This window comes from Syzygium oleosum, unplaced genomic scaffold (genome assembly GCF_021117445.2).
Source record: "Syzygium oleosum isolate NSW1041296 unplaced genomic scaffold, Sole_v2.1 Sole_v2.11, whole genome shotgun sequence".
In the NCBI taxonomy this organism is placed as follows: Eukaryota; Viridiplantae; Streptophyta; class Magnoliopsida; order Myrtales; family Myrtaceae; genus Syzygium; species Syzygium oleosum.
In genome coordinates this window covers 5567367-5591645 of record NW_026607495.1, presented here as the reverse complement: position 1 = coordinate 5591645, position 24279 = coordinate 5567367, and the positions used below count along the sequence as shown (strand labels likewise).

Here is a 24279-nt window from a genome sequence, read left to right as displayed (position 1 = left end):
TCAGACTAGCCATTTTCCGGTCGAAAATCCGGCGATCGACGGTCCATTCCGACTAGCCAAGGCCAGTCACATCCTTTTGAGCCCAAAAATGACAAAAATGCCCTTAATTGAAAATTACGAAAATGCCCCTAAGTGAAAATTACCAAAATACCCTTCATTAAGGATTAAGCAAATTAATTAGGGGATAAGCAAATCAATCATGGCCATTCATTTAGAATTGATCATGTCCATCCATGATGCCATGTCACCAATCCTTAGCCCTTAAAGAATATTCTTAATATTAAGGATGCATTTTAGGCCATTGGATCAATCTAATGGCTAAGATTCAAAGTTGAGGGGAGTATATAGTGTTTTTTCCCTCCAAAATTTGGGGGGACACTCATTTTCAGATCTGGATTCTCTCTCCTCTCTCTCTCTCTCTAAACTCACGTTCTCTCTCTCTTTCTCAAAGCTCACGCATCTCTCTCTCTCTCGTTCTCTCCCGGTCACCGGCCATCCCTCCTCATCGCCGGTCATTTTCCGGCGGATCACCGCCTCACCGTCGTCCCCCACGGTGTCACGAGGTCGGTGCCGCAAGACAAGTCCAGGCTGCTGGTGGCCGGAGCTTCTCATTCCGGCGAGTTTTCCTTCGCAAGATCACCGGTGTTGCTGCCGGTGATTTGATCCGCCGGTTCAAGCGGCTGAACCGGCCAACCAGCGTTCCCTCAGGCGATCCAGAACCTCCAGCAGTGTTCCTCGGCGTCTTCATGTGGCTGTGGTGGCCGGTTTCTCGTTGAACAGCCACCTGATCGTGCCTTTTGATTTGATTCTCTGTTATTAGTTCACTAGTGCGAAAACGAATCGATTCTCACTATAGTTTGTGCAATCTATTATCATAGGTTGGCCGAGCTTTCTGAAACTTCTCCGTGCTGTTCTTGATCTGAATACGGAGGCCGGATCGCTCGATTGTGCGTCAGGGCATCGTTAAACAAGGTAAGTTCACTTGAATGTGGTTCTGTGAATTCGTATCCAGGAAGACCTGCATGTTTGAGATGCTGATTTGAGCTCGTTAATGTCGAAATCTGGCAAAGTGACAAACTAGAGAATCGTAAAACACGTCTCAAGCTTTGATTTGATATATCGCATACCTCAATCGGACTTAATTTGCTATGTCAAAACACTTTCGGAAGTTAGGATCAGAATCTGGATTGTGATGTTCAAGTCTGTTCTGATGATTTCCTGATTGACGTTGTGCTGTTTGATGATTTTTCTGATTTTCTACGATCATTTTTTGAAAAAACCTTCTTCATGAAAGTTGTAAAACACATCTTAATATGTTTTTTTTTTTTTTTGGTAACCCAGGGAACCCCCGCACGGCCGACAGCCGGGAGGTAAACCCTGGGGGCGACACGTGCTAGCCACCACACACGTGCACCGGTTAAGTCACCCTGCGGCGCCCGGGATTCGAACACCCAACCTTTTGCGAGAGGAAGAGTGATCACATCTTAATATGTTCATCATCAAATTTTCGTAAAATTCCAAGCATGTTAGCCTGGTACGATCTGCAACGTCATTTATGCATGATTCGGGTGACAGACTGGTTTCTGATTGACCTTCGTGTGTTATTCGATTTTCATAAATTCGTGTGTTCAAAATATGGAAATTTTTTCTTCAGAAAAGTTCACACTGAGATCGAGATCTTTCTATTGATACTAATTTCATCAAAATCGTAATTCATTCGAATTTTCAAAAGGAATTTTCATTATCTAATCAGTATCTGTGTTCAGATCTGATTTTCATTCCTTTGGAATCCAAAAGATGTTTTTCCGAATTTGATAAATTTAGAGTCCTCTTTTGCAAAAAATCAAAATTACAAAGTCGTTCATTGGGGTCTCATTATGTTGACTGAAAATTTTGAGGGCCTAATAGCAATTTTTAGAGGGTCAATTTGTTTAAAATTTCATAAAAGGTCTTCTCGGGTTAAAATTTGATTTGCAATTGAGTCCTTTGCAAAAACCGAATTTTATAAAAATTTTGAGGACTTTTTAGCAAAAACTCAAAACATGACAGTTGTTTCACACGGAGAATCCTAACTGCCTAAAAATTTTCACACGGTTTTGATAAGGTTTGTTATTTTCCCGCCATTATTTTGAAATCCATAACAGAATCGGGTCCAGCCTGTCACCGAGAGTGAATTTGTCATTTTCGTGAAAATCGATGAGGATTTAGAAAAAATGGTCTTCTTGAATTTTGATCCTCATGTCATAATATTTCTAATGACACCTGAATTGCTTCATTTGGACATCATTAGGGTAGTTAATCATATCTGAACAGAAACAATCCGAATTAGATAATAACTCAATAAGTGGTCTCTTTATGAAGCCCACTTCTCATTGTTTGATTGGCTTCGAAATAAGGCCCATGGGCCTGAATGCATGCTTATTTCATTGCCATGCATGTGTTTGTTAGATGAATGTTAGGCCCGGTGCATGTTCGGCGGGTAGCCCATTGTGATCATTTAGAACCCCGACTTTAGGGGTTAATTGATATGAGTCGCCGTTTTGTGAATGCAAATGGTAGCCCATTATCATTAACCATTGATTAAATAATATTAGATGATTAGGTGGGTGATGAATTGAAATGCATGAAAAACAAAGGCCGATCCCGAGGCCCGTGCTTGATTAGTGAATTGTTTGCACCATTGTTTGTCATGAATGTATGTTGTGAATGCAAACACCGACACCCGAGAGACGGTCCATGGGAGGATAATCCAAAGTTCTAAAAGACCAAGACGATTGACCGATGTCCAATCCGGTCTCAATTTGTATTCATTTAATGATGGCGATAGACCGATGTCCGATCCGGTTTCAATTTAATTCATTCATTCCCGATCATGTCTCGGGTTTTCAATTTGTGTTGTAATAAACACCCAACGAGTTGCGGGTTTTTTACTTTCTCGCACTTAGAACTAGCTCGTCTTTACAATGTTTACTTTATGTAATGCCTTTCAATACAATCGTTTCTTTCTTTCTTTTCTAGACTAAGATAGGATTAGTTTAGAATCTTAAATGAAAACAACAAAAACAAGATGCATGATCACATTGTGGACCAAAACTTTGACATGAAAATGGTAAAGAACAAATGCATGACAACTTAGATAACAACCATGTTAAGTTTAGCGGTACCGAAAGGGCGTTAATAGAAATATTAACGTAAGCTAGTCCCCGAACCTTTGATCTCTGGTTTTCGTAGAAATCAATACGAAATTCCCACGTATTGGTTAGGTATTCTAGCCGACCTCCGACCTAGGCTAGTGGCGACTCCTTAAAAGATAAAATTGATCCTCTGTCACGCGAGGTATGAATTATGGAAGATTCACGTTCATGAATAATGAACTGTACGGATGAACCATCTTTTATGATGTACCGTATAGATCGTTTCATGAACACTACCTCTAAACCCGCTTCACCGAGTTCAGCCCTCGTGAGGTAGGTCGCGACACCCCCAAATTGCAATCGTGTGGAAAGTAGTTAATTTGACAAGGGAGCACTTGTTTGTGTCACGTTCTCCATGAAAGCATAAAAGTAATTTTATAATTTTGTAAGGGGTAAATATGATATACACATATATATTTTTTAGGGTGGGCACCAAATTTAAATTTAAATTTTATATTAGATGAAAAATGGAAATGAAAAGAAAGAAGAACAGAATGTAGACGTGCTGCTTGGCCAACGTTGGAGTTGGGATTAGGGGTGTGCATGGTCCGGGTGGGCGGTTCCCACCCCGGAACCGTGGACCGCCCGCTACAGGACCGGTTCCAAAAATTGAAAACGAGAACAGCCCGTCGGTTCCATGGATCCGCCCGAGAACCGGACCGCCGGTCCGGTCCGGTTCTTGGGCGGGTCCATGGAATCAGTCTCAACAAGTTTTCCTAGACAAATAAAAAAAAATCTGTGGACCAACATCGGATCAACAGAACAAAAGGAAAAGAACATAACTTTTCATACAATTCCTACACTATGATCGATTATATTAACCACATCATCCATAAATCAAGTGGGTACCCATTAATTATTGGGAAAAATGACCAAGGTATCCCAACTACACAAGAGCTTCAGACATGATAACAAATTTTATTCTTTTTTTAATTTTTTTTTGGTCAGATTTTTTTAATTAAAAATTTAAAAATAAAATATATTATTATTATATTACTGGTTCGGTCCGGGTGGGCGGGTGGACGGTTCCACATAGGGAACCGGGAACCGGCCCAAACAGTACCGGTTCCAAAAAATTGGAACCGGGAACAGGACCGGTTCCCTTGGGAACCACCGGTTCCGGTCCGGTTCCGGGCGGTCCAGGCGGGTCCCGGTTCTTTTGCACACCCCTAGTTGGGATACTATAAAGCTGGAAGGAACGTGGGAAACTATGATGGAGACAGTTGGGGGATCGCAACAACATGCATCCTTCTAGAAAATTGGGTCGCTCTTTCCGTAAATCCTTTCTCGAATTCCACCCCACCATGTCCAAAAGTGTTTTTTTTTCAAATTATTTTTACAATTTAGCAAGTATATTTTTGATATTTTTCATGACATGTATAGTTTCGAGGGCTAATATCACAAAAAATCACAAAACTGAAACATTTGTAACAAATATACATTTAATTAGTTTTCATTAAATTTTACTGCCAAATTATTGAGTTAAATTACACGTGACAGTTGACGGGTGTATCAGTTTGAGATTTTACCTCTCTTTTTGTCACAAGTTTACGAGTTTATAATTCTTCGTGATATCAATCCAATTTAACGGAGGGTAAATTTGTCACAAGTGTATAGATTTGGAGCTTTTGATGGTCAAAAAATTAGTTTTGGGTAAATTTATCACAAGTGTACCAGTTTGTGATTTTTAATGATCAAAAAATTAATTTTTGGTAAATTTGTCACAGTAGTACCAATTTAGAGTTTTTAGTGGTATTAACCCTAGTTTCAATAGATAGTGGGAAATATAATGGGAAAATGACAAAAATTATCTTTAAATTTTCGCTTGATATGCAATGTCATCTTTGAATTTTTAATTCATTCAACGTGTTCCTCAAGTTATTCCTAAATATGTACTCTAGTCACTAAACTTTCAGTTAACTCAATCTAATTCCTCAACTTTCCATAAAAAAGTTAAAAGTTTCGATAATTACACTATTGCCCGGATTTTAGAATATCTGTTTTTTTTTTGTAAGGATTTTAGAATATCTTTTCATTCAATCCATTTCCTAAGTCAACAAAGATAGTATTATCTTTTTACTACTTGTTTACCTTTTTTGTCTTTATAAATATTATAATAATTACATTTAAGTATATCAGCTTATGATCTATATAAAAGTGAAAATAGAACCTAATTTAAAGTTGTATCGGGTTGATATTCCTAATATTATAATATCCTAGTTTAGAAATTTAACTAAATTTAAATAAGAAAAAAACGAAACACAAAAATTTGATAATTCTATTAATCTAAAAAATGGGAACAATATTTAAATTTAATATAAGTACGAAAAATATATAGATAAATTGTTGTCGTAGTTAAATAATCTTATGAAAACACTAATTATTGAAATAAAAAGAGTATGAATCCAATATAAAATCTAAATAAGGTTATATTTGTACTATTATAGAGACTATAAGTTAAAATATATTTAAATCGAGCTATAGTAATATTAATAAAGATCAAAAAGGTAAAAAGGCAATAAAAATATAGCATATTTTTTATTGAATTAGGAAATGGATTGAAATGAAAACTTATGAATATTATCGAAGGACTAATTTGATTTTGTTTCAAAAAATTGAGGGACTAGATTAAACAAATTGAGAGTTTAGGGATTAGATTGAACATTTGGAATAGTTCAATAATCACATTGAACGAATTAAAAAGTTCAAGGATGATATCGCACAACGGGCTCAAATTTAAGGACTAGATGTGTCATTTTCCCAAATATAATCTACAAGAGCAATTTTTTTTTTGTCTTGTTTTATTCTAACTTTCAACTCACTCTCAAACTTTTGCTCTATCTCTTTGCAGAGCGTAGGAGTTGAACTCCATACCTAAAACTAAACGTTTCCACCCCTAACTTTTCCATCTCCATCCCATGTGGGAAGGATGGAAAGGATGGCCACCTGGGGCAACCCCCAGTAGTTACACGAGCAAAGTTCAAACAATGATATCGACGCATATATTCATATGTATCATTCATTCAAATATATATATATATATATATATATATATATATATATGCATTTATATATTTAGAAAGAAATGGCTCCACGCAAAATAAAAGTCAAATTGCATTTGTGATGCTGACAAATTTTGGAAACACAAAATTACAGCAAAAAATTTGACCGGTCTCTTTCTTTCCCCGAAAGAGAGTTGAAAAGTCCGACTTGGAACACGTACGCCCCTCGCCAATTGTCCAGCGCACGACAAGTGAGGGAGCCGTCCGAGCTTCTCGTACTGTCCCACCCAACCCCTACGATTTAGCCAGCCTTTCCACGTCCGATTGTCCAGCGGCCGCATCCTACGACTGACCACGTGCCACGTGGACTCCGCTCATTCGTGTCCCCTTCCCCACTTTTTAGGTCCCTATCAATAAGTCGTGGTTAGTCATCAAATTGCTCAGATTCCCCAACCTCCGTTCAATGTCGGCTTTTACCCAAAAACCCGATTTTGATTTGCGCGTCAAAACTTGGGTTCGGAGACACAAGTGCCCCTTATTTTGAGTAGCTGAGTAGATAAATGTCAATTTCATTTCGAGCTCGTATTGACTAGCGTCCAATTCGGTATGCCCCGTGCATGAAAAAAAAACGAGAGGAGTTGCCCTTAGGATTGGCGCCGGTTCATTGGGTCATCCAGGGATTTCCAATTCAAGAACTTCGCTCGTTTGAATCCTATCACCACGTGTGAATTGTTCAAGGTCAATACCACTCGCGCACAGGCTAAATTACTAAGTTTAATCGATTCGTGGGGGTTTTTGCGGGGTATTTCATGAACGTTTGGATAGCCAGATCTCAATGCACGTACCCCTGGACTGTCAAAGAAGAAAAGCAAAGAAGTGGCGCTGGTGTGCGAGCGAATGAAGAGAGAGAGAGAGAGAAAGTAAAGGAGGCGAAAGTAAATAGATCAAATTCAACCAAACATCAAGAGTGTTGCTAATGCACCGTTTCGTTGTTTTACATTGCACGAGAAGATGAAACCCTGATGAGCAGTAGATTGGTTCCTCATCTTCCACTTTTATTTATGACATTCCTATCGACATCTGAAGATGGGAATTTCATTAGAGCAGCGAATAATCCGATATACTTTTAGGAAAATGTCATAAATAATGACGTAAAAAGTCACTATGGATCCTAAATTCAATCAATGAATTGAGAGCCTGAGGCATCCGGCAGCAAGCGCTTGAGATGATAATATTCAGACCGATCATGAGCGCACGTGGCATCGCACGATTCGCATCAGGCGGCCCCCAGGAAGACCGCGCACGTTATAGCAGCCGAAAACCCCGCGTGCATCCAACCGGGGGTGTGGGGCCCGCCCGCCTCGATCCGGCGGTCAACGGCCGTCCGATCCCAACCAAAGCGGCCACGCGCCCCTTCGGGAACGTGTGGGGCCCCGCCCCCGCGAATGCGCGCACGCCGTCGCGAGCCTTTAGGAGGAGGAGAGCACGAGAGCCACGAGTTCCGCCACGTGGCCTCCGTTCCTTGACCGCCAAGTCAATGCCAGCGAGCTCCGAAAAACCACAAAAAAAAAGAAAAATGGAAATTCGACCGAACAACGCAACCAGAAAAGGAGGAAGAAGCCTGGAACGATCGCGACGTTGACGATCTTGCTTCCTCTGTTCTTCGAACGAGCGACTGTTCTCCAACATCGTCGGAACTCGCCGGCCGCAGATCCATCCGGAGCGCCCGCTTGGGGAAGAGATGAGGACCTCGACGACGCTGCTCGACAGGTTCTCCCGCGCCTTCCACGACCATCCCTCCCTCGCCAAGCTCGTCGTCCTCTTCACCGTCAGGTTTTTGCCCCTCCTCCTCCTCCCCTGCTTTTCCCGCTCGTGTTCTCCGCGTCTTATCGATCGGAGCGGTTTCGGGGCGACGTCGTCTCGTGGCTATGAAAGGGTCGGGTGTCGTTGAGTCTTCTCGGTCCGTGTTGCGTGGGGGCGTGGTGGTTTTTTTGTATGTGCGTCTGTCTCTGTTCTGTGAGGGAAGGTTTCTGAGGCGGGGACCGACGAGCCGTTTCCTGTTTGTTCCCGTGTGATATCGGGTGTTCGCTTGGATGTAGCTTTAAAGTTTCTGCATCTTCGTTGTTATGCCCTGTGAATGGCGTGAAAAGTAACTTGGTGTCTTGTCGCTTGAGATTGTATGTCCTAATGCTTGAAAGTGGGGCTGAGGAATGCTATATTTTTGCGGAGATCGATAAATCTCTTTGACTTGTTGAATTTTTTCGAGCCTTGTTGCATCTGGGTGTGGCGGTTTTTTGTATGTGGATGTCTCTGTTCTGTGAGGGAAGGTTCTCAGGCGGGAACCGACGAGCCGTTTTCTGTTTGTTCCCGTGTGATATCGGGTGTTCACTTGGATGTAGCTTTAGAGTGTTTTTTTGGTAAGGAAATGTGGCTTTAGAGTTTCTGCATCTTCTTTCTAATGTCCTGTGAATGGGCGTGAAAAGTAATTTGGTGTGTTGTCGCTCGGAATTGTGCGTCCTAATGATTGAAAGCGAGGATGAGGAATGCTAGATTTTCGCGGAGATCGATGAATTTTGTTGGCATGTCAAGGGACGATGATGAACCGAGAAGGGGTCTGGCAGGGCTTTGGCCCCGACCCCCTGCAGCGTGGTGCTTGCTGCTGTAATATTTAGCAAGTATGCATTTTATAATCCTGGAAGTAGTTTAGCATAAGATTCTCACTTCTCGCCCGAGAAAGAGTATTGCCAATGCTTTTATCTCGCTTCCCCGAATCTAAAAGTTCCGACGTCTGCCTCTATCAAGAACTATGGAGATAGGGTATTGCGTCGAGTACTTAAATAACAATCGCAATTGCATATTCACTGTATATGAAACCGTGTCAGATACCAATTTCATTGCAAATGGTAGGATTTTCTTTTAAAGCGAAAAGATAAAACGCCATGTTCTCTTTTATTGATAGTTTTCCGTAGTTTATCATTTAATGTTAGAGTTTCACAGCTTGTTTCTTCTGTTATGATTTGTTCAGTGGAGGAGGGCTTGTGGCATATGCAGAGGCAAACTCAGGTGCACAAGCAATTGTGCCAGTAGAAGCAGAGAGCAAAAAGAAGAGGGTGGTGGTACTTGGAACTGGCTGGGCTGGAACATCTTTTTTAAGGAATATTAAGAACTCCTCCTATGATGTCCAGATTGTGTCACCTCGTAATTACTTTGCATTTACCCCTCTGTTGCCGAGCGTTACTTGTGGTACAGTGGAAGCTCGTAGCATTGTTGAACCAATTCGGAACATTGTTCGGAAGGTAATAGAACTCTCATGGAATAAGATTAGATGATCAGAAGTCCATTAAATCATGTTTTATTTGCACGTGAATTTCTTATTTGGAATGCTTATTGAGGATTAGACAGGTTCAATGAGAGTGGTCTATGTGATAAGTTCCTAGAGAAATATTTATTCTCTATAACTTTAATCATCCTGGGGGATATATCATAAATCTTCATTTATGGGTTTGGTGTCTTTGATGGACCTTGAAATCATTTGTAAACCATCTTATCACCTGTTTCTGAAATGATTGGGCAGACCTTTAATCAGTGACTATAGAGTTTGTGCGAGTAGCAATAGCTTAATATGGTTTGTCTTGTGTTTTTTGAAGCAGAAAAATATGGACATTCGTTTCTGGGAAGCCGAGTGTGTCAAGATTGATGCAGAAAATAAAAAGGTCTACTGTCGAACTAGTAACGGGACCAATTTGAATGGAAAAGAGGAATTCGTTGTTGACTATGACTATCTCGTTATAGCCATTGGTGCCCGGTCCAACACATTTAATATTCCTGGGGTTGAGGAGAACTGCAAGTTCTTGAAGGTAAGTTTCCTGTAACTGTCTACTTATACCTAGATTTGTAAAGATAAAACAGTACCATATGGTTAATTTTGACTACAGGCACGATTGACTATAGGCATTAATAGATTGGAGATTCTTGTGTGCCTTCTCATGTATTTTCAAATAGTAGGATGTGTGAATAAACTGCACTGAAGTTTTGATGCCTGTGAGCAATTGTCATTGGAATTTTAGTTACTGCACCAGGAATGGAGTTTATGATGTTTTGTTTTTTTTTTCATGTTGACCTTTTAGGAAGTAGAGGATGCTCAAGAAATTCGAAGAAGTGTCATCGACTGTTTTGAAAGAGCAAGCCTACCAAACTTAAGTGATGAGGAAAGAAAAAGAATTCTTCATTTTGTTGTTGTTGGCGGTGGCCCAACAGGTGTGGAGTTTGCTGCAGAGCTTTATGACTTTGTGAATGAGGATTTAGTGAAATTGTATCCACGGGTGAAGGAGTTAGTGAACATAACACTTCTGGAGGCAGCTGATCATATCTTGAACATGTAATTACTCTATACTTCATTATGTTGTTTCTTTGGCGAACCAATTATTTATGTCTTCTTCGTGTAAATGCATACCGGCTATCTAGTGTCTACGTACACAATATTTCTTCTTCCGTCTTGGAGGGTCTCCATACTTTCGAATATAGTGATATGGATATTCTCCAGAATCAGGGCATAGTGTAAAAACTATTGTTAGTCTAAACTCTTTAATTTATCTCATGTGATTTAATGTCATTAATATACTTGCCTCGTAAGAGGAAGATTATCTTCTGGAATGTCTGCTAATCTGAGGATGCTAACTTTTATGCCTTAGGCATGGCATGATGTTATCAATGGGATGGGTTTGTGCATTAGTTGGAAGAATAGTAATATCAACATCTTATTATGATAGTGCGACCTCTCTCATCTATCTGGAGGCTGAAAGGGTAGTATGCCTACTAATAGCGGAACACTCTCATAATTCAGACAAGGTTCAGCATACTGAAGACATTTAGTCTTTGGCAGGTTTGACAAAAGAATCACCAATTTTGCTGAGACCAAATTCCGAAGAGACGGAATTAATCTAAAAACTGGGTCAATGGTTGTGAAAGTAACTGATAAAGAAATTTCTACCAAAGAGAAGACTGGGGAAACATCTTCTATTCCCTATGGTATGGCTGTCTGGTCAACTGGTATTGGGCAGCGGCCTGTAGTAAGAGATTTCATGAAGCAAGTTGGTCAGGTATGTCATATGATAATTTGTCTGCTTCTAGTCTACATTACATTTGAGTTACCCATAAACTTGTATTCTTGTGTAAATTAATTATTTTGGATCAACATTTCGGTGAGACAGGCTAGTAGACGCGCTCTGGCAACTGATGAATGGCTTCGTGTCGAGGGATGTGATAGTATATATGCACTTGGTGATTGTGCCACAATTAATCAGCGAAAAGTCATGGTAAAGTTCCTATATAGCTCTCTAATACATTTCTTTCATGACCTTTGTGGCTTACTTTCATTTCATTATTAGAGTTTTACTTGTCAATCTACCTTGGAACTTAAATGCTAAGGTTGACATGTCACGATTTGTCTTAATCGAAAAAAGCTTTGTTCTGAATGAAAGAGTCAACGCTTCTCCAGAGTGTAAACACCCATTTCCCATGCGGCCCTTTACTCATGCAAAAATGTTTTGACGTGTTTAAGTTGTCTTGTCACAGTACATAATGGCTAAAGCCAGTTTGAAGTGCCTTACATTTCATTATGAAAAGATAACCACTACATTTTCTGTCAGTTTTGTGTTCAGATTTCAGCACTTGCTATTCAGCATCTGCTTCAGTGTGCTCTGTTAAAATTTAATCAATCTGAGTGCCTAATAACTTGCACTCTTCTGTTTTGGCTTTCTCAGTTGAATTGCTAAAAGGTTGCTCCAGGAAATTATTGAAACGCTTATGTCCTGGTACTGTAGCAGGGGCCGAAATTGGAGTTTTCTTTGAGTTTAGAGAACATGAATGCGTCCACTTAAAGATAGGGCCTTCACAAAATATGCTAATCAGCTAACATGAATGTGTCCACTCAAAGATAGGGCCTTCACAAAATATGCTAATCAGCTAACTACTAGTCATGGCATATTTCCCTTTACACTAAGAAATGCAGTTTTAGTGACAGAGTTAATGGAACCAACTCCATCTAGGGATGGCGTGACAATTTGTTTGATTGTTTGTTCTCAGGAAGATATTGCGGCTATATTTAGTAAGGCAGATAAGGACAATTCGGGGACACTGACTGCAAAAGAAGCTCGTGAGGTCATTGCTGACATCTGTGAAAGATACCCTCAGGTGGAGCTGTACCTGAAGAATAAGAAATTGGGAGACATTGTTGATCTGTTGAAGGAATCGAAGGGGGATGTCGAGGAGGAATCAATCGAATTAGATATTGCAGAATTTACCTCGGCTCTTTCCCAGGTGGATTCTCAGATGAAAAATCTTCCGGCAACAGCGCAGGTATAGCTCCAGTCATGATCAAAACACCTTTTCTGGATGATGCGATTGGATTATTTACTTATGGTTTTACTTGAATCTGCCATATGAACTCAGGTTGCAGCACAGCAAGGTGCCTATCTAGCTGATTGTTTTACCCGGATGGAGGAGTGTGAGAAAAATCCTGAAGGTCCTCTCCGGTTCAGAGGAGAGGGCCGCCATCGGTTCCGTCCTTTTAGGTACGTAAAAGTTTGCTGAAGCATCCCATCTGTGAACTCTAAACGAGATCAATTGTAATCCTATGAATACAAATGTAGGAATTAAAGCTTATTCTGATTACATTTTCACAGCAAAAACAGTACGTTTCTGTGTGGTTATAACCTTTCTCCGAGACTATTCTTTAAAGCTCATTACATTTTGACTTTTGAGAAGCGTTTTAATATGCTGAACCACTTCATATGCTTGACTCTATTTGCGTTGTGTGATTCCTGAAGGTACAAGCATTTAGGACAATTTGCTCCTCTGGGAGGAGAACAGACAGCAGCACAACTTCCTGGTGATTGGGTCTCAATCGGTCAAAGTAGTCAATGGCTCTGGTATTCTGTCTATGCGAGGTATCTCTCTCTCTCTCTCTCTCTCTCTCTCAAATGTTACCTTCAAGCACGATGTCGTTTAATGGCAATCTGATTTTAACCTTGCTAATTGCGAAATTCAGCAAGCAAGTCAGCTGGCGCACGAGGATGTTGGTGATATCAGATTGGACGAGGCGTTTCGTTTTCGGGAGGGACTCGAGCCGTATCTGAAGCTACATAAGTTTATGCTGGACTTCTTTTCCTCACGACTACGGCGTATGGGCTAGTGATTCGATTTCAAAGTTTTGAGAGCCTCCTTTAAGAGTTTTGCTTGTAATAATTCAATTCACAGTCCCATTGATTTATTCATGATAGGTAGCCAACTAAGCATATAGCTACCAAAAATAAACTTAACTGCTTGAAGCAGCAAAATATTATATTGGGGAGACATCCTTTCATTTGGATGGTGAACGTTAGTAAAAGTTTCTGCTTGAGATTGGACCGCCTACTTCGATGACCGCCGATGTGATCAATTTCTAAGTAGGACACAATTCGTAATTCTCGCTAAATTCATATAATTCAGCAGCTTTGTGCATCAGTCTCAAATATCAGATAATAATCAAGTTTGTCATGTCATTTTGGTGATCTCTTCTTCATTGTAACCGTCCTTTAGAAGCAAATAATGGACAACATGTAATGGTGATAGCCTAGCCTTCTTTGAAAACCGCCAATAGGGGCAAGCATCTTCTTTCTTTCTATGCAACTCAGCTTGACAAACTTATTCATACGATCTAAGCTGCAACATGAGTACAACTAGAGGATACAAGTGGGAAAAGGCTCTCTTTTGACTTGATCCGAAGAAATTTGATTTTCGCAAAGAGTGTGTAATCCCGATAATATGATGCATTTGAGTCATCAATTAATAGGGGTGCGCAAGTTTCAAAGCGAGGCTGGGTGTATCTTCTTGCCTATAAACTCATTTAATCGTTACTGGCCGTCTCTTTGGAGTGTATGGATTCGGGCAAAGGATCTCTCGAATTTATTTAGAAGATTATCAGATGCTTAAACCGGATATCATGCTTAAACTAAGTCGCGTTCCGTGTTGCAGAATCCCTATAGCATGCATTACATAAGTCTCCCATAACTTGTGAATGCCAAGTAAATTACATGGTTGATTTTGCTTGAACACATGAAGACCAATTTGATCTTGATGAGGCATTCTTCATTGTAGTGTTCTTCATTCTACACGACCACAAAATTCATAGCCAGTGTCTATCCACCAACTCGAACCTCGTTGTAACTCGACATCTAGTAGTCTAAAAGCATCAAAGGAGACGCCCCCACCAGTTCAACTTTTACTTCGTGTGGGCAACATCACAACACGTGCAGCATAGCCCCAACTCTTTGTGCACATGTAGTCTCTCAAGTTTTGCAACGTTATGTATACTTTGTGCTCTATATATGCATCTTAAAACTTATCTAACATGCCGGTTCGTAGTCCCGGGCGTTATGTAGGGAATGCAGTTGAGTCATAAACCTTTCAATTGATTTAACCAATCCTAAACCTTCACCGAAAAGTACGATGGAGCCCTAAACCTTTCATTTGATTGAGTTAAGTCCTCGATCTTTATCGGAAAATGTAATTTAATCCTAAAATTATCTCGAATAGTGTAATTCAAAGATGCCGTATAAGCACATTTTAAGTACACATAAGTAATTTTAGATATTGCTCTTCGCAATGACTTGATTGCACTTTTTGAACAAGTCATGGCTTAATACAACTAATTGAAAGGTTTAGGACCTAATTGATCCAATTGAATGGTTTAGGACTTGGGTACATTTCACGCACAAGATTTAGGATTTCCGGTGCAACTTTCCCCAGTATGATTTCCTTCTCAGATTGGAGCTCCCCATAATTTTATTTTTATATCCCCCCCTTCCCAATCTTTGTTTTGGCTAATTGTCAATTTCAAGCAGTTGGAAATTGGAATGATTACAAGCACGCAAAAACCGGATCCACAACCGATAACTCAAGTATACACATGGTTGGTTCATACTCTTGTTTCAAATCCAAGCAATAATCTCTCCCTCTATGTATTCCCACTTATGCTGCTATGTTTATATGGCATATAGGGTCAACTTTGCCCAACAGAACTTAGATCTATAGAGGTAAATTGATTCGTGGGGACTACCTTTCCCTTTGAAGCCAAGCGATTTTTCCAGTCTAAGCATTAGCTTTTATCTCTCCTTCTCTTGAATGTATTCTAGTGGATCAAGTCAATCATATATCGAAAAACAGGGTAGGATTCATATTGAATTCTACGACAATTATGTACCGGTTTTTGTACCTTGCTCATATCTTCGAATGAAAATTGAAAAACATCGTCAGTGCAAAAAATGTCCTTGTAAAGGGGTATGAAAGAGAACAAAAAAGTAAGAACGCAATTGAAAACCAAAACATTAGGTTAAATGAAATAGAGGAGGAATTTCGGGCATCAATGCCGATTCCCTTTAATAGAATGAGCGTTCTGCTAAGAATCTCATTTGTTATCGGCATCACTGAAACACTATTTGTACAAAGAAAGAAGAATGGAGGCCAGAATCGATCGCAATTAGATAGCAAACATAGCACAAGAGTTACTACAATTAGATGTCCATGATTCTAAGGTATCGAAAATGAGTAGAGTGCGGTAATTTCCAAGGACATCCATAGGCGCAAAATCTACATTCCTCGATAAAGAAAATAGACTAAAAATTATGCGATTGCGACGACGATAAACGAAATAAATCGCTAATTCACCATCGAAATTGATCCGAGTTACGTATCGATGTTTATACCGGTGAGAGTTGTATTCACAAGATCACACTTTTCGGTCCACAGTAAATAGCCATTGAAAAGCCGTGAAAAGTTGCACGAAGTTTCACCTCCTAAAGAGAAAGTGAACAAGTGCCAAAACAGTTGCGAGGCAAGCGAGGAGGGTTTTTTCAGTCTCTCACATGGGTGTGGGGTTGCAAGAATTTATCATTATCACGCCTCAGGATATTGAAGTTGTCTACTTATTAATGTGGTCCATATATACATATATATATTTATATGTATTTATGCATTGGCCAATGCGTACTAATCGAAATGGCTGAGCCATACGATCGACCGGAGATACTATAGGAGAAAGCTAGCAATTCATGCGCCTATTTCGTCATCGATGTAAAGAAGCTAATCAGTCACTTATCGGTATCTAAGTATCCAAAAAGAAGAAGAGAAAAAATCCGAGACGTCATTAGCATCATCGTACCTTCTAATCGACCATTTCCTGATATGCAACGCATGTACAAGATACTTTCTAATATGTCGCACATCGTTTAGCCAAATGATGGCATTTGATCCACCCTTTTCCTAATTCTCTCTCTCTCTCTCTAACTCTCTCTTCTAGCATCAATCCCGCAGCTTTTGTCTCTTGCTAATGAGAACCAAAGCCCTGCGTTCGCATTGTAGAATGCAATCTTCTGTCAATCACATCTTCAGATGGTGAAAAGGAGTTTTAACTCAAAAGATGAGAAGCCATTGATGGAAAAAGAAAGTAAACGTTGCGAAGTTTTCCTTCAACAGATGTTCTTGAATCCAACGCGGGAGCAAGCAAATGTGTCGCCTTTTTGCTTTCTCTAGGGGGGTGAATGTATGGAATCGATGGTTTTGTCATCCAATTCGAAGCTCTTGATTTTCCCCATGGATGAGAGTCCGTTCTCCAGCAGGTTTAATCATAGTTTAATCATAGTATATATGTATATATGTATATACATATTATATACATAGATTTTATGGATAATAATAGAAAAATGGCTCTGTCCATGTCATCTCATTTTCGAAGTTAAGTGACAAAATAACGTTGTATGAACTGTCACTTTTATACGACACCCCAGTCCAAATACTCAGAGCCTTGTGGTAGCAATGAATGAGCGCATAGGCTCCGATTCAGCTTCTTCCAGGAACCAAAGATAAAAGTCTCATCCTCTTCGATCCCTCTCAAAACTTGCAGACACTGACTTTGCAGGATGTTCTTCTTCCGCAACAGCTAGCAGATGCAGAAATGGGGGAAGGAGAAGGTGGAGCAGAAGGAACGCCAAGACAATCCCTCCAAGAACAGAGTTGCCAAGAATCAAACCCGACCTGCAAACGGGCCATCGAGTTGGTTTCTTCGTTGGCCTCCCTGTCTCGCTCGATCAAAGTCTTCACGGTGAAATGGCAACTCATTCGGAGCAAGCTGGTGGAGATATCTTCTGCACTGGTCGTCTCCGATGAGGGGGATGAGCTTTCGGGCATGGTTCAAGAAATGATGGTCACGGTCGGGGAGTGTCGTGGCCTCGCTGAGAAATGCATGGCTTGTTCCTACGGTGGGAAGCTGTTGATGCAGAGCAATTTGGACATGGTCTTGACAAAGCTGCATTGCCATGTCAAGAATCTCTCTGGGATGCGGAAAGCTGGTCCTTTTCCTCACGGGTATGCCATTGTTGTCTCAAAGCCGAGGTTTGGGGCTTGTAAGGAGGACATGAGGTTTTATGTTAAGGATTTGTTGACAAGGATGAAAATTGAGGAAGACCCGGAAATAAAGAGGCAAGCTCTGGTCAGTTTGCACGAAGTTGCGAGCGAAGATGAGAGATTTGTGAAGGTGGTCACGGAAGTTGGGGAGATCATTCACCTCTTGGTCAGCTTCCTTGATTCTCTGGAGATAGAAGTTCAAGAAGAGGCTGCAAGAATGCTCTCGGTGGTTGCAGGGTTCGAGTCATGCAGGGATGTGGTGATTAGTGCAGGGATTGTTGCTCCACTGGTTAGGGTTCTGGAGTGGGGTGGCGACGTGGGAAAAGAACTGTCTGCAAGGTCTTTGTTGAAATTGACTGCTAATTCGGAGAATGCATGGAGGGTCGCCGCTCATGGCGGTGTCACAGCTCTGTTGAGAATATGTTCTTCTAGCACCGACTTCTCCAAGGCAGAGTTGATTTGCTCTGCTTGTGGGGTGCTGCAGAATCTCGCCGGAGTTTTGGAGATCAAGAGGTTTATGCTTGAAGAAGGCGTGATTTCGGTGCTCCTTAGGCTTGCAGGGGCTAAAGATGAGACCGTGCAGATTAGTTCAATCGAGTTCCTGCAAGATTTTGTCTCAGGGGATGAGTTCTTGAGGCGAATGGTTGTCGAAGAAGGCGGACTTCACGCTTTAATGCGCCTTCTCAATCCGCTATCATCGTCTTCATCGTCTTCCAAAGCACTGGAGGTAGCTTTCAGGGCAATTGAGGACCTCTGTTTCTCTTCGGAGACCGGTGTCAAAATGCTGCTGAAGCACGGGTTCGTGGAAGTCCTAGTCCGCTTCCTCCGCGACCGCGAGGCCTCGGTCCAAGAACTGGCCTTCAAGGCGGCATTCAAGCTGACCAAGACATCATCCGATGATGCCAAAAGGGCGCTAGGAGACGCTGGCTTCATGCCGGAAATCGTCCGGTTCCTCGGCGCGAAATCGCACAGGGTCGGCGAAATGGCGGCAGATGCGCTCTCCAGCATGGTTTCGATCCCGAGGAACAGGAAGAGATTCGCTCAGGACGAGCAGAACATGGAACTCCTGATGCATCTGCTCGAGACGGAGGCGGATCATTGGGGCGGGAGGAAGTTCTTGCTATCTGCGTTGATGTCGTTGACGAGCTGCGGCAGCGGGAGGAAGAAGATTGCCAATTCCGGGTATCTGAGGACCATAGAGAAGCTCGCAGAGGATGAGGTTTCAGATGCCAAGAGGCTCGTGAGGAAGCTGTCCACGAACAAATTCCGTAGCATGTTGAGTGGAATTTGGCAGTCTTGAATCCAAGAACACGTATGCTTTTCCACTTTGTATAGTTTCACTCCCTTTCTGTGCTTAGTAAACTTGTTCTTGCTGAATTTTCCCTGCAACTTCTGTCACATATTTTTCCTGAATTAGGTTCTTTTTTGGTCTCATATCAATTTTGCAATGCAGAGACTGCAATGAACCGAGATTATATTACTACTAGGTGTCAAACAGGATGGGTCCAGTCCAGGTTTGGATGGCAAAAAGACCGGTCCTATCCAAATTGAGCAATTTAATCCATATTGATTCAGTTTTACGTAATATAATTTTGGCGACCTAATTCGGACCCGACCCATACCCGATCCAACTCGAAGTTCAATTACGAGCAAATTTCCTCCTTAATTTGGCAATATTGAAAGCAATGAGATTTTGTGTACCGATCTTTGCGAATGATTTTTATATTTTTGGGTTGGATTTGAAGCATTTATGCAGATCTAGGAAAGCTTCAATAAAAGATGCTACTGTGAATTTCTTGCATTTAATGTGTTGGGGCAAAAATGTATGAGTAATTAATTATACATCCCATCTTTGAATATTCTGGGGGTCGTGGAGCTTGTGATCCTGATCCGTTACTCAGGAAAATCATATCACTACCGCTTTATGGTTGTATGATTGTATCATAATTCCTCTCTTTTTTTGAAAATTCAAAAGACAAACAGCTTGCAATTGTAGCGAAGAATAATTGCATTTATTACTTTTTTTGACATATTTATGAACATCTTTGAAAAACAACTCAAAGGATACATTATTATTATTATTATTATTATTATTATTATTAAATAGACAAATAAATAGGGACAAAATTACACATTTGGTTTTTTAGAGATGGGTTTTGTAAAGACGAACACATTATTCAATGTTAATTTTTTTAAATTTGTGCAAATAAGTTTGAAATTTTTAATGACAACTTATATTTCGACCGGTAAAAATATGCTTTTGCAAACACTAAAAGTACCTTGATGGCGACGAAACTGATCTCATAAAAAATTGGTATAACATTCATCGTTAAGCTCTTTCTTTTACTCTTTCTTTTTTGTTTAAAACATCATACTTTTTTTATTTACGGACTTATTTACTCTTTATATATATGTGATTTTTTTCTACTTATTAGGTTAAATTGTTGGGTTAGACTTTCTAACAAATATTGTATTAAACACAGTTGTGTCCTAATTTATTTTATGTGTGCGGCCTCCGTTCATCAAATGTCACGTATCACTTAAGAAGGAGTGTTAAACTATTGCACATTTCTTGTTTACGGCTTTGCAATAGTCTTTTTGGTCGTAAAGGTGTAGGACCATTTCCATTTCTAGATATCTATTCTTATAGCTCATTTTCTTGTAGTGGCTCCACCTCTATACAATCTCAATATAGCGAGAATATTTAACCGCGTGTTGTTGCTAGACCAAAAGGATTTAACAACCATAATATCGTCAATCTTTTCATTACATCGAAAAGTTGATGCTGTAGCTCCCTTAATCATTTTTAATCCTTCAACATATGTAGCGCTCTTTACGAATTTCAACTTATCTAAATATATTTATGAAGTAAAAGTTCAGCCAGTTTTATATATATAAAAAAAATATTATAAAATTACCATTATATATTAAGAACACATATCGAATTTAGTGTCAAGAGACTCATTAAAATGATTAATTTTAGGCCACCCATATTTTTGTCATGATAAAAACCCAAAGTAATTATTTTCAAAAATAATATCCCCATGACTCGATTAGTTTTTAAAAAGATAGATAATCAATAAATTATGTTTTTTCCTTTGCAAACAGCAAAGTACACGACAACGTACAAAGCATATCTCATCGTTCTCGTTCGACAGCAGAGAAGCCCGTCGCCATGATCAGGTTTCGCGCCGTCTTTCCATATCTCAGATGCTCCTGCACGCGTGCATTCCCATCTTCATGGCTCTGTTCGTGCGAAACCTTCGCTCAACTCCACCATCGCTTCTCTAAACGCGCGAGTCATGCAGCTCGCGACAGTCCCGCAGCCTCTGCACACCTCAAGAACGGAAACCCAGATGGAACTCGGGAGGTTCTGGACATGTCTCGATGCCCAGATGTTCGTTCGGTCACGAAGATGATCGCGGGTCGCTTGCGAAACGGCCGCCTTGGCGACGCCCTGAAACTGTTCGACGAAATGCCCGCGAGAGACTCGGTTTGTTGGAACACGATGATCAAAGGCTGCTTGGACTGCGGGGACTTGGTGACGGCAGAAGAGCTTTTCGACGAAATGCCCGAACCGAGTGTTGTTTCGTGGACGACGATGGTGGATGGGTTCTTTCGATTTGGACAAGTTGAGCGGGCGGAGAAATTTTTCAAGCAGATGCCCATTAGAGATCTTACTGCATGGAATGCGATGCTTCATGGGTATTGTGAGAATGCGAGGGTGGACGATGCTGTAAGATTGTTTGAGCAAATTCCTTCTCGTAACGTCATTTCATGGACTTCAATGATTGGCGGGCTTGACCAAAATGGGAGATGTGAAGAAGCTTTAGTTGTTTTTGAGAGAATGTTCAAGTCTGGTATGGTACCGAATGCGAGTACTTTGACATGTGCATTGAGTGCCTGTGCAAATGCATTGTCTTTTCCTCTTGGTGTGCAGATTCATGGTCATGTTTTCAAGTCAGGATTCTGCCTTAGTGGCTTTGTATGTGCTTCTCTCATCACATTCTACGCTAACTGTAAGCGAATTGAGAAATCAACCCAAGTCTTCAATGAAGTGGCGTCTAGGAATGTGGTCATATGTACAGCTCTTCTAACTGGTTATGGCTCGAATGGTAGGCATGAAGATGGCCTGAAGATTTTCAGTGACATGATAAGAAAAAGTGCTCTTCCTAATCAATCTTCTTTTGTAAGTGCTTTAAATTCTTGCTGTGGTTTGGAGTCTCTAGATCGAGGTAAGGAGGTTCATGCGTCAGCTGTTAAGCTGAAATTGGGATGTGATGTTTTTGTTGGCAATTCTCTTATAGTCATGTATAATAAGTGTGGAGTCATTGATGATGCTGTTGGGGTGTTCAAAAGGCTCAGGGAGAAGAACATCGTAACATGGAATGCTATTGTTTGTGGGTGTGCACATCATGGCCGAGGCATGTGGGCCATGGAGCTGTTTAGCAAAATAATACGTGGACTGGTGCAACCAGATGAGATCACACTCACGGGATTGCTTTCTTCCTGTAATCATTCTGGGATGTTACAGAAGGGGAGATGCTTGTTCCGGTACTTTAGTGAAAACACTTCCATTGAATTGAAGCACGAGCATTATGCATGCATGGTGGATGTCCTAGGACGATATGGGAAGCTAGAGGAAGCAGAGGATCTTGTAAGAAACATGCCCCTTAAAGCTAACTCCATCGTGTGGCTTGCTTTGCTTAGTTCTTGCAGGATGCATTCTAACATAGATTTGGCAGAGAGAGCTACAAACTATATTCTTGACCTAGAACCCCACTGTAGTGCTGCTTATGTTTTATTGTCCAATTTATACGCTTCTGCTAATAGGTGGAGTGATGTATCGAGATTAAGAGTGACTATGAGGGATAGAGGGATTGTGAAGCAACTAGGTAGCAGTTGGGTTACCATAAAGGGCCAAAAGCATTTATTTCTTTCTGGGGATAAATCTCACCCTTTGAGTGAAAACATATATTGGAAGCTGGATTGGTTAAAAATGAAGTTGAAAGAATTGGGTCATGTTCCAGATAGGAGGTTCTCTCTCCATGACGTGGAAGACGAACAGAAGGAAGAGTCGTTATTTTACCATAGTGAAAGGCTTGCTGTTGCATTTGCATTGATTAGTACAGTCGAAGGCAGTACAATAACTGTAATGAAGAATCTTCGCATTTGTGGCGATTGTCATTCTGTGATAAAACTTATTGCAAAGATTGTTGATCGGGAGATAGTTGTGAGAGATTCCAGCCGCTTTCATCATTTCAAGAGTGGCATTTGCTCTTGTGGGGATTATTGGTAGCGAGGGCATGCGGTTATTTCTCCTGTCATGAACCTATGAACATCCTGAAATTGCTCATCTTGTTAAGCACTGATGAGAGTGGAGCAGCTACACTGGCCCTACTAAATATGGGCTTACCTTTGTTGTTGACATAATAGACAACAAATTCATCTGGAATCTGGGCTTTTTTATCAGTTCCAGTGTGGACCCCACATGATCCAAGAAGTTGATTGATTTAGTCTAGTAGGCTGAGGGTGTCCAAGTATTTCTCAGCTATATGAGTTGGGCATGTGGAAAGTTGGGTGACTTGGGAGGAACTCTTGCTTTGGATGGCAATGCCATCCATGGGCTCCATACCGGAATTTCTGTTGAAGTAAGTATTTATCGCTTTGCTTATGGCTTTAACCCCACCAAACAAACAGAAATACTCATTGTAAGATATCCCTTCCGCAGGATTAAATCAAGTGAGAAAACCCAGACCTTGGAAATAGCTATTTTCTATATCTCTCGAGAGATATAGAAATTAGGGCATTTAGGAAGAAGGAAGTACCGCTTCGGTAAAAGAAAAGAAATCCACCCAACCAAAAGGGTACCTGCCCTGCCTCCCCTTTTCTGATTTGGAATTGAAAGTTGGTCCTTTTCTGGAAAAATCCCATCAACTCTTCTCCTCAACCCCTCTATTAGCATTCTCACAGCCTCTCTCTGTTTCTTCGTTATGTGATTTAACAGAAGCTTCTTCATCTTTGGATAAAACTTCACCTAATGTCCTCTCGCAATGTTGCTGGAGCTTTTCAACAAATCGACAGTACCAAGTGAGGTTTGTTAACTTGTGGTGCCAAAATTAGTCCTCTCATGTTTCTTGTCTTTGAGCAGATGTCAGTGATAGAAACTGGTAGTCATAAAAGCACAATAAAATTTCAATGGTCTGGCACAATTGATCAGTTATCGATGCTCCCTTATGTATTGCACAAGAAGTGGAAACTATTTCTTTTGATAGTGATTAGTCAACTCTTCATTTTGGAGTTTTCACTATCCTATTAGGTCTGTCTCTTCAAGAATTCTTTTACTTTTCCTGTGGATTTTTTCTTGTTGTGTGGGGTTGAAGTCCATATCTCTTCTGCCATCTATTTTCTCATGTCTTTCTAATATGTGGCTCAGGCTTCCAATTGAGAACTAGTCTTGTTCATGTTGAAGATGAATTCCACAATACCTCTGCCAGTAATAATCTAGCACTACCTTGCGGATTCCTTATTTCTATGTATAAAAGTAGGATCTCAGAGTGCATTTTAATTCATAGTTCTGACGATACGTACTTGAGCTGAGTTTGCTTGTTGTAGGTTTCAGGTTGTGCTTACCAAGTTTAACA

General features: G+C 40.6%; 3 protein-coding genes across 4 annotated transcripts in view; all 3 read left to right on the top strand.

Moving 5' to 3' along the window:
- The window catches only part of LOC115673878 (external alternative NAD(P)H-ubiquinone oxidoreductase B2, mitochondrial-like), a 55223-nt gene extending 41614 nt beyond the window's left edge, over nucleotides 1-13609 (top strand). Inside the window, exons 1-10 of one of the 2 annotated variants that reach the window (XM_030596139.2) lie at nucleotides 7815-8029; nucleotides 9222-9492; nucleotides 9847-10053; nucleotides 10324-10574; nucleotides 11079-11295; nucleotides 11407-11511; nucleotides 12281-12553; nucleotides 12647-12768; nucleotides 13024-13143; nucleotides 13245-13609. In XM_030596139.2, coding sequence (XP_030451999.1) covers nucleotides 7938-8029; nucleotides 9222-9492; nucleotides 9847-10053; nucleotides 10324-10574; nucleotides 11079-11295; nucleotides 11407-11511; nucleotides 12281-12553; nucleotides 12647-12768; nucleotides 13024-13143; nucleotides 13245-13332 — 1746 coding nt within the window. In that variant the 5' untranslated portion in view covers nucleotides 7815-7937 and the 3' untranslated portion in view covers nucleotides 13333-13609. Of the gene's footprint in view, nucleotides 1-7814; nucleotides 8030-9221; nucleotides 9493-9846; nucleotides 10054-10323; nucleotides 10575-11078; nucleotides 11296-11406; nucleotides 11512-12280; nucleotides 12554-12646; nucleotides 12769-13023; nucleotides 13144-13244 lie in introns of those variants that run through there. The other variant, XM_056315803.1, reaches the window with a different exon arrangement.
- Nucleotides 13610-17044: 3435 nt separating this feature from the next.
- LOC115673789 (importin subunit alpha-1-like) lies at nucleotides 17045-19012 on the top strand. Its single transcript, XM_030596032.2, has one exon. It carries the CDS (start codon nucleotides 17187-17189, stop codon nucleotides 18933-18935), a length of 1749 nt encoding a protein of 582 aa, XP_030451892.1. The 5' UTR covers nucleotides 17045-17186; the 3' UTR covers nucleotides 18936-19012.
- A 1718-nt stretch (nucleotides 19013-20730) lies between these two features.
- On the top strand, nucleotides 20731-23286 carry LOC115673893 (pentatricopeptide repeat-containing protein At5g46460, mitochondrial). Its single transcript, XM_030596158.2, has one exon. It carries the CDS (start codon nucleotides 20811-20813, stop codon nucleotides 22932-22934), a length of 2124 nt encoding a protein of 707 aa, XP_030452018.1. The 5' UTR covers nucleotides 20731-20810; the 3' UTR covers nucleotides 22935-23286.
- Nucleotides 23287-24279: the final 993 nt, after the last annotated feature.